The sequence below is a fragment of the Hylaeus anthracinus genome, unplaced genomic scaffold (genome assembly GCF_026225885.1).
Source record: "Hylaeus anthracinus isolate JK02 unplaced genomic scaffold, UHH_iyHylAnth1.0_haploid 12001, whole genome shotgun sequence".
NCBI lineage: Eukaryota > Metazoa > Arthropoda > Insecta > Hymenoptera > Colletidae > Hylaeus > Hylaeus anthracinus.
The window spans coordinates 8,579,824-8,598,374 of record NW_026534348.1 but is presented as its reverse complement, the minus strand read 5'-3'; the positions used below and the strand labels follow the sequence as shown (position 1 = coordinate 8,598,374).

At 42.5% G+C, this 18,551-nt stretch overlaps 1 protein-coding gene across 1 annotated transcript; it reads right to left on the bottom strand.

Annotated features, from left to right (window-relative positions):
- Positions 1 to 1,474: 1,474 nt before the first annotated feature.
- Positions 1,475 to 8,476, bottom strand: LOC128891352 (sodium channel protein Nach-like). The gene is made up of 12 exons (XM_054150791.1): positions 8,173 to 8,476; positions 7,951 to 8,093; positions 7,801 to 7,864; positions 7,234 to 7,405; positions 6,902 to 7,047; positions 6,396 to 6,528; positions 5,994 to 6,261; positions 5,246 to 5,299; positions 4,660 to 4,831; positions 4,225 to 4,331; positions 2,092 to 3,357; positions 1,475 to 1,639 (listed from the first exon to the last, which is right to left on the bottom strand). The coding sequence occupies exons 1-11, from the start codon at positions 8,403 to 8,405 to the stop codon at positions 3,116 to 3,118; spliced, it is 1,734 nt and encodes a 577-aa protein (XP_054006766.1). The 5' UTR covers positions 8,406 to 8,476; the 3' UTR covers positions 1,475 to 1,639; positions 2,092 to 3,115.
- Positions 8,477 to 18,551: the final 10,075 nt, after the last annotated feature.

The window sequence follows — 18,551 nt, the reverse complement described above, 5'->3', positions numbered from 1 at the left end:
TACAATGTGCATACGTCGCAACGCTCGCGACGTATTAACTTGTATTTCCGTCGATTTCAATTTACCTATCGAACCACGTTGCTCGATCTTCCACCAGATACTTGAGGCCCACCAAACTGGAATGTTTGCAGTACAGCTTAAAGCATTTTGTTAATGTTCGAAAGCAGCTCGATTGCGAGGATCGTTTGCGTGCACCTTGTGAAACCCATCCATACGAAACGCCGCGTTTATCTTTGTGTTGCGGGCTTACAATCGGCATTTCACCGTTCGTTGTAGCCATCGTTCGTGTAACGAGAACGTAGAGAATGAATGGCCGAATTTCCGCGAGGTATTCGTACAACTACGTACGTGGGTAGATATTACACGCTTCGAATCCTACGAAAATCGAAAATATAATTAATTACGTTTGTTCTCAAGAAATAACTCGGAGTAAACGGGTTCTCGTAATAACGAATACATAAACCAACATGTTTGTGTTTGTTTGTATATACTGTATTTTTGTATGACCGTATTTTGTTAATTATTAAGGGTAGGAAAGAAATAATTACTTTTTTGCAGGTAGTAACTGCAAAGAACCCTGTGAGTGACACCTACCAAAAAAATCAAGAATGATGATCGGTTATTTAGCTGACACATGTAAAAGTTTCAGAACGGTCGGAGTCCTGGGACATGGTTAAATAATTAAAAAGAAACAAAAATCCCGTGCGTTACGGTCCGTGCAATGGGCCGAAGGAGAATGGAATAATATTGTCAGACACAATACGCGTATCGTTCAGCTATATGCATTCGGCAGCCTGCCGACGGAAGGGAGGTAACCAATTTCAACAACTTTGTAATTGATTATTTCTTAAACGATATCTAGACGTTGTTTACAAACACGCGCTGTGCGTCGCTCGATGGATTGTAACTTAGTTGTAAATAATTAAAAAGAAACAAAACATGCAATATGAAACGAACTAAATGTCACGTGACGTTAACATATTGAACCTTGGTCGATTCATTGTTTTATAAGCTATTAGACTGTTGCAGTGAAAATATGCAGTCCCTGTCGTATGCATAGCTGTAACTATGTGCATAGTGTGTCTGACATTATCTCATTCTCCTTCAGCCGTGTACGATGCGCGTAGCGTATTCTCCTTCAGCCCCATGCACGGGGCGTAACGCATGGGATTTTTGTTTCTTTTTAATTATTTAACCATGTTCCAGGACTCCGACTGTTCTGAAGCTTTTACATGTGCCAGCTAAATAATCGATCATCATTCCTGATTTTCTTCATATGTGTCACTCTCAGGGTTCATTGCAAATACCACCCGCAAGAAATAAATTATTTATTTTCTACCCTTAATAATTAAAAAAATATACAAGATGCAGTTTATAAGTACGAATATTTCGTTTTCGCAGAATTTAAATATCTGAAATAGTAACCGAGAAAACAAAATAATAAAGTTAAGAGTGTTTACCCTCATATTACTCTTAAACGGGGTGGTAATAGTCTGAAACTTTGTGGAACGATGTTTTAGGCCAAAAGCGTTGCACGGCACATAATAGCAATGAAAACCGGGGTGGGAGCCGATTGCCTATCCTTATTCTACTAGATCCTTTTCACGTACACACATGTACATACATCGTTACGCGTGAACTGAAACAGTATGCACCTGGTTTGCGGTGTATATCGTTGAAGAGAATGAGAGATAACAGCTATTATGACAATTATACTCTGCGAAATGTGTTCGCCATCGTATCAGCTTATTTACGATCGATAGACGGTTGCGCGTGACGTTTTTCACTTGTCGTTAGTATACATACGTACGTATCTACGTACCGTTAGTGTATCTGTGGCTCTAATTTAAAGAAAACGAAACGAAATAACCCAGACTTAACCGAGACATTTCTGACTCGGAGTATAGATTCGGAAGAATCCTATACGGAAAAAAAAATTCTCCATACGCGTACAGATAGTTTCGTACTTTAATATTTTACAATTACGTGGTGCATTTTATGCGCGATACTACATACGAAGCGTTTCGTTTAAAAAAAAAGAGACTAGCGCCAAACTAATTGTGTACACACTGCAAACAACCGATTACTTACGGCGCAGAAAGCTATTGCATATCTTGTGGTTACACGACGCCAACGATTCAACATCGAAACTTCCTCGACGACTGCACTCTCTGCAATGTTTTCTATGCGGATCGAAAAACCGATCGTAGCTTTGTTTTGCTTGCAACACGTGTCGCCTGCGCGACACTGCAATTCGTCTTCGGAAAGGTCGCGCATATGTATCTCTCGCAACGTTCAATTATCGTTGCGACTCGCTTATCTCATGTATCGTCAGCTACAGGTTATACAAAAAAAAAAGAGTTCGTAGACACGTTTCCCTTAGTGTAATGTTAAGATATGAGACTAAACCAATGATAATCTCGCGGTAGGTCGCGGTCGTTTCGTAGGATGTTACGTCATCGAATTGTATATGTACATATGTAGATACATGTTTCGTTATAAAAATGCGTCGTTCGTCGAACGTAACCGTCTTTGGCAGTTATCATGCAACCCCGACAGCCGGTCTAGCAACGACCGGTTCACGCAAATTAGATCAAGTTTACACGACGTTAATCGAATCTCCGTGACTCGACCGTTTTCCCGCCTGTCCACGGCTCGACGACCATCCTTTTGTCGATACCTAAACGCCAACGCAAACGTATGCGCGTGGTTCCAAGCACATTCTGCCCTTGCGATGTTTCTACGGAATGAAAATTTGTGTTGCGACTAGTTCACAGATCTCGCAAGGAATGCTATTGATACCGAATCCATATACGTATGTGTACGTATACTATCGAGATTGCTATAAGTACAATTGAAATAAACCTGCCAACAAGTATTTTTCAATGCAATGTGCAATTTATGCAGAAGAACATACATTTTTTTTAAAGCAACGTGAAATTATTATCGAAGCGTTCGTTGTTTATTACTAGAAAAGAAAATGCACGATCCTGCCACGAAGATTGTCAAATCTTGGTTTTTTCCACCTCACACGTAAACAACTTTTGTCCTACTCTCGCAAGTACGTACATATACATACGTACACGTAAGCAGATGTTTAAGATACGTAACGTTATTATTTAAAAGCAATTCGTTCTGGACGGTTCGCCATCGTCTCGAGTCTCGTTCTCGGATACAATTCGCCCCAATAAATTGTCTGTAACGGTAACTGTTTACGCTCAGTTTCATCTTCGATACCGTCAGAGGAATCTGGTCCTTTTAAAACTTCCAACACGAAAAGCCCGACGAAATAACTCAACTCCACGATGGCGATGAGGCTGAAACCAATAAAGATGCCACCGATTCCACTGGCCTGGCCTGAAAAATTCCAACATTCTATAGTCCGAGTCAAATTAACGGAACACTTGAAATAACTATTAAATTAAACATTTAATGAGACCTGCAAGAAATTTACGATTATTCGCACAGCCACTGGAGACCATAAAAACCTACCGAAATGACAATTATACGAAACGAATGGATTTGTAAAAGTAACAAACGACGTAAGTACGAATTAAAAAATTATAAATTATGATCCCGCGAACCGCGAACAAAACAAACTAAATCTCCCGTTTTTATTCAACGTGAATTTACATCGAATTTGCGTATCTAAAATGCTGTTAACCACGTAAGAAGGGTGCTCCTATCTTTCTGTTACGCAGACGTGAAATTATGCACGTCGTCACGACCGTGTCCGTGTCCGAGCCCGTGCCACACCGGCTGCGACACAAAAACGTTCCACTTTGGCGCGTTCCACGGTGTAGGAGAATTCTCGTAACAAAAGATAACAAGTCCTTTATCCCGAGTGCATTACACTACTTGTAACACCTACCGAGCGAGTGTGTCTCTAACATAATGGATCAACTCGTACAGAAGCAGTTTCGTTGCGCTTTTATTTCCTCCGGCTCGAGGCAACAGATTACATTCGCGCGGAAACTTTATGCTACCAATCCCCTACGTTACACAACGAAATCCTTTGCCTTTGCGTCGCGATCCTTAACCTCCTGCTTTCAAATTTTATTCAGTACCGTTTTCATGAAATTCTCTTTAATACAAATTTTACTATTTTTCACGTCGACTTTCTCTTCTCCTATATTCATTTAACCAAGTCGGGACAGTGACTGTTACAGACCGCTTAGAACTAAATTAAATACTGAATAAGCATCCTAGAAACGCTGTACTCACTCAAAAGATCGTACCACTGACTGGCCACGTTTTGTTTCAGCTTTACCGTGCCAACACGAGTAAAGTACACTTGCACGGTGCTTTGATTCGCATAGTCGACGCCGTTCCTTGGAAATCATTTTAACGTGACTAATTAGAAGACATACGTATGAAACGTACCAGTCCATTTTGTATGTTCAATAAAAAGGGCTTATGTCACCTTCGTGCGTGCACATTCTTCTACATCTTCTTCGGGAGAAGAAGACGAGTATTTTTAAATATTTCACAAATATTGCAAATTACGTTTATATAGGTACAAATCGATTACGTTGTTACGATTACTCGAGCTCTTGTCGCTTATTTTTTTTTTCTCTTTTTAATGCTTTCGTACTTTATACGGTGACTTAAACCTTTTTCTGTGAAACATCGGAAAAAATGCTCCGACCCGATACCCACAGTAGTTTAGTTTGATGACGATCACGAGTCATGCAAGCATAGAATGTAGACTGTAGACTGTATGTCACGTCGTTACACGTGGGAAAGCAATGGCTGCAAATCAAAACTTCGTTATCGTCTATTGTATCAACGCCATGGTGATATGCGTGAGGCATGGCGGCAAACCATTTATCTGTAATTTAAGAAAGAGTCAAACGATTAGTTCGAAAGATTTCAGACGAATGGTACAGGATTTCCAAGCGCTCCCTTTTAAATTCGCATTTAAAATTCTCTCATTTCGGTATTCTAATTTCTCAATTCTTCGCTTACTAGCGTACCAAACTACGTTTCCTGCCGTTCGATAGCGCGCAGCTACTTTGCGATATAATACATTTGTATTCGCTATATAACGGCGTCACTGACGATATTGTCATTTAAACGGATTTAGGTTTGATTTCTGCAACTGTGGCAGAATCCGACTTGGGTGGGTTAATTAATCGGGGGCACGCCTCGCGTGGAATGTAACACGATGCAGCTGTGAATACTAAACAGCTCGACGGTGGTTCATAATTTATGCAACGTGGATTTCGATTTCGAAGGTGCTTACGTTTGTGCTGCGACAAACACGGCACGTCTTCCAAGTTGCAGACCCTCTTGGAATCTGAAAAGCAATAAACCAAGATAGGATTCAATTGCTCTAACCGTGTAATTTTAATTAAACGAAACGATAACTAACGTAATAGATTCGTTCGAAAACAAAAGTATTTTCCTCTTATATTCCTCGTTAGTATCGCCTTACGATGCAACGATATCAACTACCTAATAGATAGTAGATATTCCTTCCTTCGATTTGCATCTCGTGAGAATAATATCGCGTTTCTTATGTAGTAGTAAACCTGGCCGTCATACATATTTATTTTCTATTAAGCTGATCTTTTCGCCAACAGGCGGCCCGCGCGCAGAATTTTGTTAAATATGACGAGCAAAGGGAGGGTCAACAAGCGTTGCTTACAAGTTTGTCTCTGAAGGGAATTTACTTGGTAAATAACTCGCGTAAAATTAATCAAAGCACGGCAAACGTGTACACACTCGTTAATATCGCTTGACTTTCACAGCATACTCGCATGTTATCTACGATATATGTATGTACATATATGTACCTAGCCTTCGTGTGGTTTTTATGTATGCACAATCTTTTTGTATTTTTTACCGTAGCAATTTTATATAATATATTCAGTTGGAAATTTTGCAAATTTCGCAACGCATCGTTACGATAGATAATAACGAATAAGAATTCCAATTACGAATATTACGTGTAGAATAATTTCTCGTTGTTTAAATGCAACTGGAGTTACCATTTGGCAGATAGAATGGTATGCATCCGCAGGTATCCCACATGTTCCTAGTTCTGCATTCGACAATGCAGTCGCTATAAGTGTAAGAATCCATCTCCTCGGGAAACACGCAGTGTCGGTGCTCCAACGAGATTGGCATAATGTTTTTCGTGCCGTAAGATATGATCGCACGAAGCTCCACGCTCTGTTGCGTTTCCGCGGACACGAAAATCTCGGAGACTCCACCGCTGGTAGTGTCCGGATAATCGTGAGGATTGAAAATCGTCACCTGTTGGAACGCACCTGTCCTATCAACGGTGCAACAAATCTCGCCCATGGTACCGTCATTTTAATTTTGTATCTTTTTCTGACACTGTTAATTTTGCTTTGGTGATTTCGTTTGAAATAAAACAGTGTATTTACCTTCCAACCAGTGATGGGGAAAATAGAATAAAAGTAATCGTCCAGAAACGGTTCCAACAAGACCGATAGACCTTGGTCTGGGCCAAAGTCGTCCACCTTCGCTGGTTCTAGTCGGTGATCGACGGCATCGTTGCTACGGCGAAGATACAACGAAAAATCAAGTGAATTTTATTTTATTTTATTTTACTCTCCAAAAGCTGATTATCTTTTATTCGTTGTTCTTTCGCATCTCTGCGAAAAAGCATATGGTTGCGTGCACGAAACGGTGCCGCGTTACCGACGAAATAATTTCAAACGAAGGGATGAGAGAGGAAGAAATAAAAGTAAGCTTCGACTCTTTATACATTTCCCGAGCATGCGCCGCGAAAACTGCACTCCTGTTCCGTTCTTAAATGTTGGTTAGTTACATGTACGTAGATATGCATGTGTCGCGTTGCGAAGCGCGTGACTTTTAGATCGATACAACGGGATATCGCGCAGGAAAATAACGAATTTTCGAAACTCACAACGCTCTGTCGTCTTGTTTGATGGCGTAATTGAAAGTACAACAGAATCCGTCCTGTGTCTTGCGAAACTCAAACACCTCCGAGCAGTTTCTGTCCTCGTCGTGGAAACGGCATTTCGAAAGTATGGCCGAGCATTGCGGCGTTAGCTGAAATCCCTCTGATGGTGTTATTATTAAACTTTTTCACCAAAATGTAATTAACCGAGATTTCCACGGAAAACAACATTGTTCATGAATGAAACATACGAGAATTTCAAAGCTTCTACCGTTTTAATTAAATATAATATTTCTTGTGGAATCGTTGGGAAAAAGAGATTACCGAATGTTACTTACACGCTTCATTATGTCAGTGACATTGTAATCGCCGTTATAATACTGTGTTAGAAGTTTATGGATTTGGTTGGTTCGATTCAGCACCGACGTCTCGGAATCGTACAAGACGCTCAGCTCCGTAAACATCTCAAGAATTTCTTCGATGGACGATCGAGTAATGTTCCGCTCGAAACTATTCGGAAAAACGTCGAATCGTAATAATTCCATGAACCGTGAAAGATACACTTTCTAATCATTTTCAGTCCAGAATAATTTTGTCCAGTAGTTTATGTGTCGATGACAAATGAAATATAAAGCATCGAATGTTTTTAAAGCGAAGCGTGGCGTGCGAACAAACGGGTTTTGTGCGAATTGTGTAAATGACGAAGAGAATAACGAAAGAAACGTTCCAGCCAAATATAAAATTAAGCATTCAATTTCGTGCGAAACTCTCGAGTATCCAGCACGGATTGATGGCAGTCGGTGGTGGTAGAAATGAACCCAGTGTACTTTTTTCCAAAGTTATAACCGTGGTTCCATTTTTCGTGAATGGAACTCGTGCTTTGTTTAATATCCGAAAATCCTTACATTTCGTTCGCCATTTCCAGGGCGGCCTGACGACTAATTCGATTAATGCTACAGATGGCCACGCCTGAAAACAAACGCTTCCAATTTGGTACAGCAGTCTAATGTTAACGCGAATTGAATGTTTTCTTGCGGAATGCATATATGATTCACCTGGAAAATTCAAGTCCTGCGTGGGAAAATATTCCGTGTCCACGCTTGTGAAGCAGGGATTCTCGAAAAAGTCATCTAACTGATGATAAATTGTGTAAATCATAGCGGGCACGATGACCGAATACACCAGAATTAATAGAACCCTAAAAAGATTTCGGCTGGACGATAGAACGGCGGCGCATACTATCGTTCAACGTGATTAAACGTACGACTCTAAATTACCTGCTATACCATGAAGTTTCAGGTTCCACGAAATAGTTGAATCCAGCTAGCTTGCTGTACTTGCAGTACATCTTCGAATGTTTTATTAATGTGTTAACGAACCACGATTTGCCGTAGCGTTTACCTTGATCGGAGCGTTTACGTTCGACTCGGTTCCGAAGATACAGGGAAAGCTCCTTTTCGTGTTTCGCTGGTTTATTTTCATCGTAGAATAGCATTTTATCGTCTTTCATGAATCGACCTTTGCGATTTGTAAATGTAAAAATGTTTACTTTTTCCAGTAGATGTTACGCTCGGCACAGTTGCGCGAACGTCCGATTATCGCCTTTCGGTATTTACATGATTACTGGCTTCTACGCCGTTTAGCTACATTCGATTTTGTGAAATGCTCGTCCCTCTCCTCCGTTGCTGCAATCGTTTTCACAGCGTCGACACAGGGATCGCAAGCAGCGTCGCGTATCTTTGGGATCGTTTAGTTACTACAAGCGATGACCATCGTTTGTTTCACGCAAGTCCACCTCGAATCGTTGACGCGGTCACGACACCACGGATATCGTTTTTAGTAGTTTTTCGCTCTCGATTATCCATATTTTCTTTTCATAAAATGTTCAAACTTGCCCATTGTTCATGTTACATTTTAATTATATCACTTGCCTTTGCATGTGTCGTATTTAACGTAGCATTAAATCGCACCTTGCTGACGCGGTCGGCGCCGCGGATGAGTATTTTTTCTAACCCTGTGATATTTGTTTCCCCACTCTCACCTTGATTCGCGAGCCGCTTGATTTCGGATCCACCGCGACTTCAAGGGTTCCTCTTTACGGCCAAGTCGTAATTTTCTCGGTGAAAGATTATCGCGATTATTTTCGCTATGAAACATTAAACGTACGTCCTTGCGAACGCAATTATTATCGTGGCGTCGCGGACGCTGGATTTTAACGGTGTCACATTTCGCGTGAAAGGGGCTTTCCGTTTCCGTGCGTCTCGAGTATGGACGCTATTATTTATACGCATGTACGTTCGTTTATGTTCGTTTCGATTACCTCCGAGTAAATTACTAATGTCCTACAGCTGCCGTATGTCGACAAATATTCGAGGGAGGCGGGCGGGATAGCTTTTCTTTGACAGTATTTGTTTGGTCTTCGGCGTACCCGTATTAGCACACAGTCTATGTATATGTATCTGTGTCAGTGTTTGGATGCGAAGCGCCTAGAAAGCCCGCGGAAATTGGAATCAGAATTCAATTGTTTCGCGCAGATATATCGCTGCCGCGAAAATTATTTTAAATAGCCAAACGAATCGATACCCTCCTCCCTCAACCACTTTACATATCACACTCCACAGCCCCGGAACGTTTTGGAACCGTCGTTATCCGCGCATTATGTAGCGTCCCATTAATCGCGCGTACAAATAGTTTTGTCACCGCTATTAATTTACAATGCTCTAGTAATATCCTCCTATAAATTTACACGGGAAACGAACGATTCTCGTTTGCCTCTCGTGTATTTCGAGAGATTAAACGACACCGTGTATTCGATAATTCATATCGGTAATCGTGAAGCCACGGTTGTAATGGATCCGGGGAATGCGGACTCTGCTGTAACTTTGTATCAAAGAAGAGCAACGGAAATAAAGGTGTCAGCCATCGGATGGTTAACGTTGTTGGATTTTCTCAACTGTTGGAAGGTTCGTGTATCCGATACTAATCGACCAAATTTCAAATTCCATCGAGGATGATACCATCTGCGTTTCCATAAATTGCATCCGCTTACAGCGATTGCCTAGGCAAATACGACGATTCCATCTCGCGGAAACGCGGAAAAGGGCCGCGACCGAGTGTACGGTGAATCATAAATTGGAAAAACCGTTTCAAGAGTGTTTCTTCACCTTTATTCGTCGACTTTTCTCGTTGTCGAGCCAGAGAGTTCCTCATTTTTAATGCATTAAAATACGTCGCCGAACAAGCAGGCGAGAGACGTGAATTCTACGAAAATCTATCGGGAAACGATAGAAAGGTGAGTGGAGAAAGGGAGGAACCTATACGTGTCAAGTAAAAGTGAATCGATGCTAAAATACGAATATAATAATACCGCGTGACCGTGTAAGTGCGCACTTGATCGGAATACTCGGAAACAAGTGTCGTCCGTACCATCCCGCGTCGCGTCGCGTCGAGAAGACTATTTGGATCGAAGATGTTATCGTGATTTCAATTATGTCTGCGAGATACATATATTGTATATCGGCGAACGTAATTAACTTGCCTCGTGCCTCGACCGAATAGTCCAATTACCTTCTTGCGATACCTTCGGAATAATGTGAGCCACGGTGTAACTTAATCCCATTGTCAGGCAATGGAACTTTGGACAAGTGGGTTCCGTTACTAGCAATGTCTTCCTCCTGCTTGGAATTCTTACGATTCTTGCGAAATTAGTTTTACCAAGACATTCGAAAGAAACGTTCTTCAACGGACAAGAACTTAAAGTGCAGGTACAGACTACTTCTAAAAGGTTTCGTTCTCTTTTAGCGTATCGTAATGACGGACGGTGAGTCGATGGTCGAGTACGTTATCGTTCGCTACACGTTTATCGTAATAAATGCATGGTATGAGCCGATATCGGGAATACGAGAATCTGCCGAGGCCGTTGCCCGTTGGAACTTGGCACTAACAACCCGTGATCGATAAACGATTTCGTTGGAAATTAAGGAGAGTCGTAGGTACCGTATCGGAACACCGGGTGATCGGGTCAGCTCTAATCGGTCGCTATTTTGCTCGGGTATGCACGTGTATCTGATGCACCGAAATAGTGATTTACCGGACATCAGTCAAACAGTGCCACATGTTACCAGTCACCGTCGTAACCGTGCGTCATATCGTTGTCGCCGGGTGTCACGTGTCACGTGTCCCTCGTTTCGACAAACTATTTCGTTTTCATGCGATCCGATTCGACCAGCGCGATGACATTGCGCGAAATTTCGCGCGACGAGCCTCGCAGCATGGTATAATATAACGAACGATGATTTGAATGACTTTAGGTAATTAAAAATCAGGAAGCAGGGAAGCAATTTCGATTTTCTACGTATTTCATTCCGAAACAGAATCCAAGAGAAATGTAGAGAACCAGGCGAACCACCCTCGCCAAGGAACAATTTCCTTTGCGCGAAATTGTGCGGTGAGATCTTCGTTATCAGCGAAATCAACAAGATTCCTCCTCCCGATGTATGTATAATACATATGTATGTATGTATGGTGGTAATCGCACGCTATAATTCCAAAGAAATTTACAGGTCTGCAAATTCCGTTCGACGTGCTATGCAATCAAACGTCTATAGTAGATTAATGTCGTGTTTTGATGAAGGATTAAACAGATGTGTATGTTTCTGATCGTTCAAGTAAATAATTCCGATTTGACGCTCGTCGACCGTCGCTATCGTTTCCCCATCGCGCATCGTTTCAAGCGCGACGATGCAACCAGACGTAAATCTCCGTGGCTCGATTTATTCTGCGAAGTGCGACGGTGCGTCTCGTTCCTGCATCTGTCGATCGACGTTGAGAATTCCGGTACGAGAATAATTTGAACCGATGACTAATACGACCAACGTTTTTCGTCATTTTCCCTCTCCATAATAACACGATGGTATTTCCAGTACTACAATGATACACGTAATGATATCCTATGTATTGTGTCGTAAAACTCCACGAACAGATCGGAGGAAAGAACGATGCCGTAAGAAAAAAAATCTTCGTTACTACTCGAGTCTGACCCATCTGTCGAAACAGTCCGTATCGCTCAGCGGACGACTTTTGAATTTCGAATGTCCCGATTTCCTACTTGTCCCACTCGCGTTCGTGGGAATACAAGTATGTACCCTTTGTCCCCTTTCTATTCATGGGACCGCGCTATTTCGAAACGGGAGGGGTACAAGGTCGTACGGTATCTTCGGACGTAGCTAATTACTCCGGTACTCTCTCGTGGTTCCAGAAAAGACGCGTGTTCGGGGTAGCAGTGTCGTTTCCGAAACCTTAACAGAATAAATCGGTACCTGGTAGAAGGTCATTGCGATTTGAAAGTTATTAAACGTTCTTCGTGGATCCCATTACGAGCCAAGGTAAATACAATTGCTCTACCGCGTTCATTCTACCCGAACGAACCGGACGTTATAATGTACGTGCGTTGAATAGCCGAGATGAAACGTTGGAATATCGAGGTTTTATGGTACACGATATCGGCTTGGAAACGGGATGAGTTACGACCGAAGGAAACTACTTTTTTGACGCTGTGCGTCATGGACGCTGGAGATGTATCGAGTCGTTACGTTGATGGTAGACTTTGAAAATTCACACGCATACCGATTGCCATCGCTATGATTTAACGGCGTCGCTATTCGACGCGACGCCGACGCCGACGCCGGCGACGCGATAAGAAAACAAGTCAGAATTTTATTCGAATAATAGGTGTCTACGTGTATTGCATTTTCATACGACCATTCCTTTTCGCGAGACGTAACGAGATAGTGCGATGTTGATGATAAAAAAATGAAGTGTTTCTACTAAATGTGATTTCTGTTATCTAAAGTTCTCCCGCGGTAAAGGATACGGTACATTTTCCAGCGTATCCAGTGGTTCGTGAAGAGATATACAGGGCAGTGTCGAGGATTAAATAAATACTAAGAGGGCAATTACTATATCAAACGGGATATAAGTATACCGGTGGGGTTTGATTAAAGTGCGGGACCCATTCGATTCATTGAAATTCATTAGAAGTGGGGTTAAAGTCGTGTCAGCCATTCGTCGCTTCCGCACGATATACGCGTGAAAATTTAAACACGAGACACGTCTCATAGATGGGTTAAGGTAGCTTTAAAGTACTCTACGTGCACAAGTTACCCGTTGTACTACCATACCAGAATGTGCCTTTCAAATTTCATCGATTCTTTTCGTAAAATTACCATCTGTAAGAATAGAATGCGTGCAAAATTCGGTACGTGGTATGTTGAGAACGCATTTAAATAACATACTTGGCTTGAAAGTTCTTGAAAGACAAATAAGATTCAACTAGACAATTAAATATTTACTGGCAATATCTATTGATCGCGTAAAAATTGATCCAAATCGTAAACGAACAAACTTGAAATTGAGCGTTAAAATTTTTCTGCGAGAAATAAGTATGACTGTTTTTTTCACCCAGCCTAATTGGTAACACAAATTAACCAACACGATCAACTAATTCGTGTACGATTGTTTGAAGAACCATCGAATGTGTAGTGAATTCGATCAAGGGGTTTCGCGAGTAAAATCAGTCAAAGCAAGCCAACAAAGAGAGTAACCATAAACGAACGACCAGAGGCGTTCAACCGAACAATTCGATAACTTGGTTGTATCCGGCATGGTTAAAAAAATGTCAAATCATGGTTCACAGGGTCCTTTTGACGGAACGTAACGCTCTCGGAGCGGAACAATTCGCCGGCGGAACATGATCGACAACGGAGCTTCAATGATGCCGACGCGACGTTGCACGCGCCAATTTCGATAGCTATCGATCGGGAGAATCCACACAGTGCCGGGCAATTAAATTTTCTCCCCGGCAACACTTCGCGGAGTGCGAAAAAGCGCGAAAAATCGCAAAGGTTAATCGCTGTAATACGGATTTAACACGTTGGCTGGCACACGCGAGTTTAACGAAGTCGAGCGGCGCGTGTCAACATCGCGCCCCGCCGTGCCGCACCGGAAACATCCCCGCCACTTGAAATGTTCATAGGCTCCAGAGAAGTCGCCAACTTTTCTCTCCAGCGATAATGGAACGTAATTTTTACCGCTACCTGGGAGCATAACGCGTTCCGTTATGTTAGGTTACTTTACGTTCGTTTTTCCTCCGAGACGTATTTTCGAGAATTTACTTTCGCTCATTCGCGCAACAATCGAATTTTTTTTTCAAAACGATATGTACGAATAAATTAACTAGAGATACCTACGATTAATCGCGATAATTTCACGAACGTTAAACAGCGATGGTGACGGAAATCTTATTACCAGGATTGCCACGGCTGGGAACCTGTTCAAAATGACATTCCAGTCACGTGGCGAATAAATTGCCCTGATATTCGTTCTCGCGCGAAAACGAGAACGAGAACGGAAACGAGAACGACTTTGCTGCTTTTAATTCGATTTCTCAGCCGATGTGACACGATTCCGAGCAACTTCTGGGCGCGCGCGTAATTCCAACCGATTCAGAATGTTTGATTGTCTTCGAGCAATTTAAAGACGTACCCAATCCATGTATTTTTTCTTGCATCTTTTTCTCCTAAAAATAAGTGTTATAATACCAACAGGGACAAAGGGACCGGGAAGAGCGTAGAAGAAGAAGAAGAAGCCAGACGGAATGGAAGGTCGAATAGATCGAATGGACGTTCGATGCTAGACGAGCACCGTGCGAAAGCTCAACCACCGTAAAACGAACCGCAGCTCGGGTATTTTAGCCATTGTTAGCGCGGACCTTTGCCCCCTTATGGCAAATCCTTCTACTACATAGTGGTTGGTGTTCGTGATCATACCGCGGAAGGCGAAAGTACCGAGCTAGACCAGTTGGCACGTTCCTAGTCGGAGAAGAGGTGTACGTCCTTCGTTAAAGGATTGTTCTCGTCGCGTCGAGGTTAAGACAAGATTTGGATCGTCTGTGCCTCGAATACCCTCGAACGAAGAACCGATCTTGCGGGTAATTGAGATTATCGCGAGTTTACCCAGTTCTTTATGGTCGAATTGTCGAAGCGATGCATTTGCCAAAATAGTTAAAAATTTGTCTGGATATAGCAGAAATAAAAGTAAACGTTTAACATTGATAGCTCAACTATTTCTATCGCTGGTGAGTTTGAAAAAAATACAGTGGTTGTGTACAATTAGACGGTATTTGCAAACAGTAGCTAACCAAGTCCTCGCACGATACACGACTGTTTAACAGCGTATGTATTAAGTAGAACCGTAGACTGTGTAGATTTTACGCGCAGCCAACCCATAAGCGGATTCTGCCCATTTCTGTTTCTGTTCTTGAGTGTACCCAAGTATCTAGGTTAAGTTTAGCTCGTTAGTTGAAGTGAACTGTGCTTAGCCAGACACGCATAACCACCGCAACTTCTCGTAACTAACCGCGTCGGTAGTACATATTGCAAAGTTTGTAACAACATCGGCATGCCCGCGCAAGCGTCATACGGAACGTAATCGTTTCGAAAGTTTTCCAGTTTTAAGACAATTTCCAGGCAAACGTGCAATAATTAATATCATCCAGCGAGTTGTCGGTACTTTGAAGAAAGTCATCTTCCCTTTCTTGTAACAACTACTACAAAGATAGTATCAACTTCGCTCGCTTTATAGAGACGAAACTCGAACAGCTTAAATATTTATTGACTGTCTCAACTTTCCGCATACTTATCATGGAGGGAGCTATCGCGAAGATAAATCGGCCCTCGGTGGTTTCCGGATCGATGAGAGCTCGCTTCTCTCATAAATAATCTTCCGTAGCATTCGCAGAGACGAATGGTTGAATAAAGTATCGTAAACATTTCTCTCTTGTGTTACGATTAAAGACAACTAAGTAATACGGCTCTTTAAGCTTTTCGATAGTTAAATTCGTCGAAGAAAAGTAGTTTAACGGCAAACGCTCTGAGCTTGTTCGCGAGTCACCAGTGCGGGCGACGACGACGATGATGATGCGACCGACGCGACGCCAACGCCGACGTTTTAATCATTCGAACGATCATTTTGCTCTTGTGTGCGTTACGGATGACCCATTCCGAGTGCTTTCGAGCAGAAAGAGTTCAAAAAGGATTGAATCCGCAGTGTGGCTACACCGGGATAGGCGCTCGAGAAGGTTTTATCGGTTTTACCCGTCAAGTACCTGTCAGTCGCTCAAACACAGTCGTAATTACGAACACGCCTCATCGAGAACCTCCTTCTGAAACAGATCTTGAATCTTGTACTCTTTTCCCTCTCCTCCTTTTTCTTTCTATCCGATAGACTTCAACTCCGTGGAGCCCCCTTTCGAATCGCTTCTGTCGACTATGTGTGTTCTTGAACGCGACCTCTATTTTCACCGTGAGACAAGGGCTTCTAAACTCTTCCGATATTTCATTATGTTCCACTTTGAAATTTACCGTTCATTACCCGTCTGCCTTTTACTCGGTCTATCCTCTATCGAGCACTTTCATCGAATTTCTTCTTTTTCTTTCGTGTCTTCAACGAACTTCCGATTTAGATTTCAAGATGTACGCGTCGAGTCCTACCACTGATCACATTTTACCGATTTCGAAGTCTCTCTAATCTTGCGATACTTGGCAACACGTATTAAACGTGGCTAGGTCACGCGCGAATCAAACTTTTGCATTCGTCAATGTTTTTTCTAAATTTTTTCTCAAATTCTTCAAATGTGATGTTTCTCTAGCCATGGTCGAGTAAATTAAAATCATTTGGATAAACCGGTTATTCCCGATCCCAAAAGTGTTGAACCGTCACGTTTCTATTATGAATTCTGTCCGTATCGTAAATTAAGGTAAAGTGGTTTTTTCGATGCTCAATTCCGGAGACCCTTTCACGGCACAGAAGTTGGCAAAACACGTAGCGCGTTAACGCAGCGGTTAAAATTTCAATCAGAGGAGTCTGAACGCTCGGGAACCGACACCGACGCCGACGCCGCGGACGCAACGATGGCGGCGCAATATCAGGCTAAACTTCGTGAAACGCTTAATAATTCTCAGGTGGTTCGCTCAGGGAGTTGATTTAACCAAAAAGTTTGGCCGAGTTCAAGTAATGCATACGGTAAGCAAGAAACGTCCGCAAAGTTTTCGTTAACAATTTTTATCCTGTCCCGCGAACGAGACGGAGTCTCTACGGCCTCCAAGCGTATCAATTATCAGCTGTTTTTCAAACCGTCGCATCGCGTCGTTTTCGATGTCTACTAGGAGGGAGGCATTAAACGATCCGTTAGGAGCCAAAGTCACGAAGCAGTCGAGGACAAAGCTCCCAATTTGGCTCCTGTACGCCAACAGATTCGACAAAGTGCAAGCATCGAGACAAAGCGGACGGAAGCGCTCGCTTCTTACGTCGCGACGTTCCCATTATACCCTCGGTTTACTCCGAAATTAATCGATGATATCCTCGCGTAACGATACACGGTAATCGAGGCCATTAAATATTTAGCGAGCGTTGCGGTAAAGCTCCCTTCTCGACGCGATGGGAAATTCTGGTCAAAACTGTCGCGGATCCTCCGAGTTATTTACAAGGGTAACGAAAGTGGACGCTTACAAACGGAATACGAAGATTAAAGCGAACCAGTGTGCATTCCATTTAACTTGAACCGTTATGGTCAAACGATGGATATTGAACGAAAATCGAATTTGTCCAAGATGTATGTACAATATTTATCTTCCTCTTTACAACTTTCGATACGTACACCCAAAGAAATATCAAAGTATTTCAATATTTTTACTCGGCGCTTTTTTTTCTTACTTATTGATTTCTCCTTAAAACGAACAAAATGAATAAAAGCTTTGTTTTATAATATAATGTGTCTATCGTTTCTGGTTGCAGTACTTTCTCCGAAACTTGAACTCCCTACGCGACAAAACTGTGCAGCGTATACAGACGTGTTCAGATACGTGTGTTCGATGCAACTTCGTTTCCAATTTGACCCATCTTTCGATCCCGATCCCGGTCCCGATCCATTTCGAGCTCGAGCGATGCGCTTCGCGAGCCTTAGCAACGCAGACAACGCAGTGTTCGCGAACGATTATCGATCACCATTGAGACCGGGTATAGATTAGTTTGAAACTCGAATCAATTATACTCGCACCGAGGAGGCGGTTTGGTCCGCAAGCCAAGCTCGGTATACCGAATCTAATTAGTAATGCCGATTTAGCAAACCCTAATTGCGCGACAACATATCACCGGCAATTTATGCGATGCCCGTGTTATGAATCACTCGTCTGCCTCATTGTTTTCCTACTGGTCATCCATGTATGCCTACACGCGATCGCCTTTCGACCATACCCTTCGTAGTCGCGAAATTTGTCGGTGTTGCTTCATTGGTCACGTGAGATTATTATGGGTCGGCGCGGGAGCGACCACGGCTGATGGTTAGCCGCGGTTTTGCATCGAAATAAGGTGTCGGAGTTCAAATTAAAATCGCCTGTATCTCTCCGCTCCGGAGCATCGTTTTTTCCGTTTCCGTTCTTTCTTCTCGCGGGTAGTCGCACGGAACCGTCCGCGCACCTTACCGGGCTATAAATAATAGTCGATTTTAACTGCGATATAGACAAGAATATATCTATCAATGTCAGGAAGACGATCCGCTTTAAATGCAAATCACGCCTGATTCTGAGCCCCGCTGGTGTAC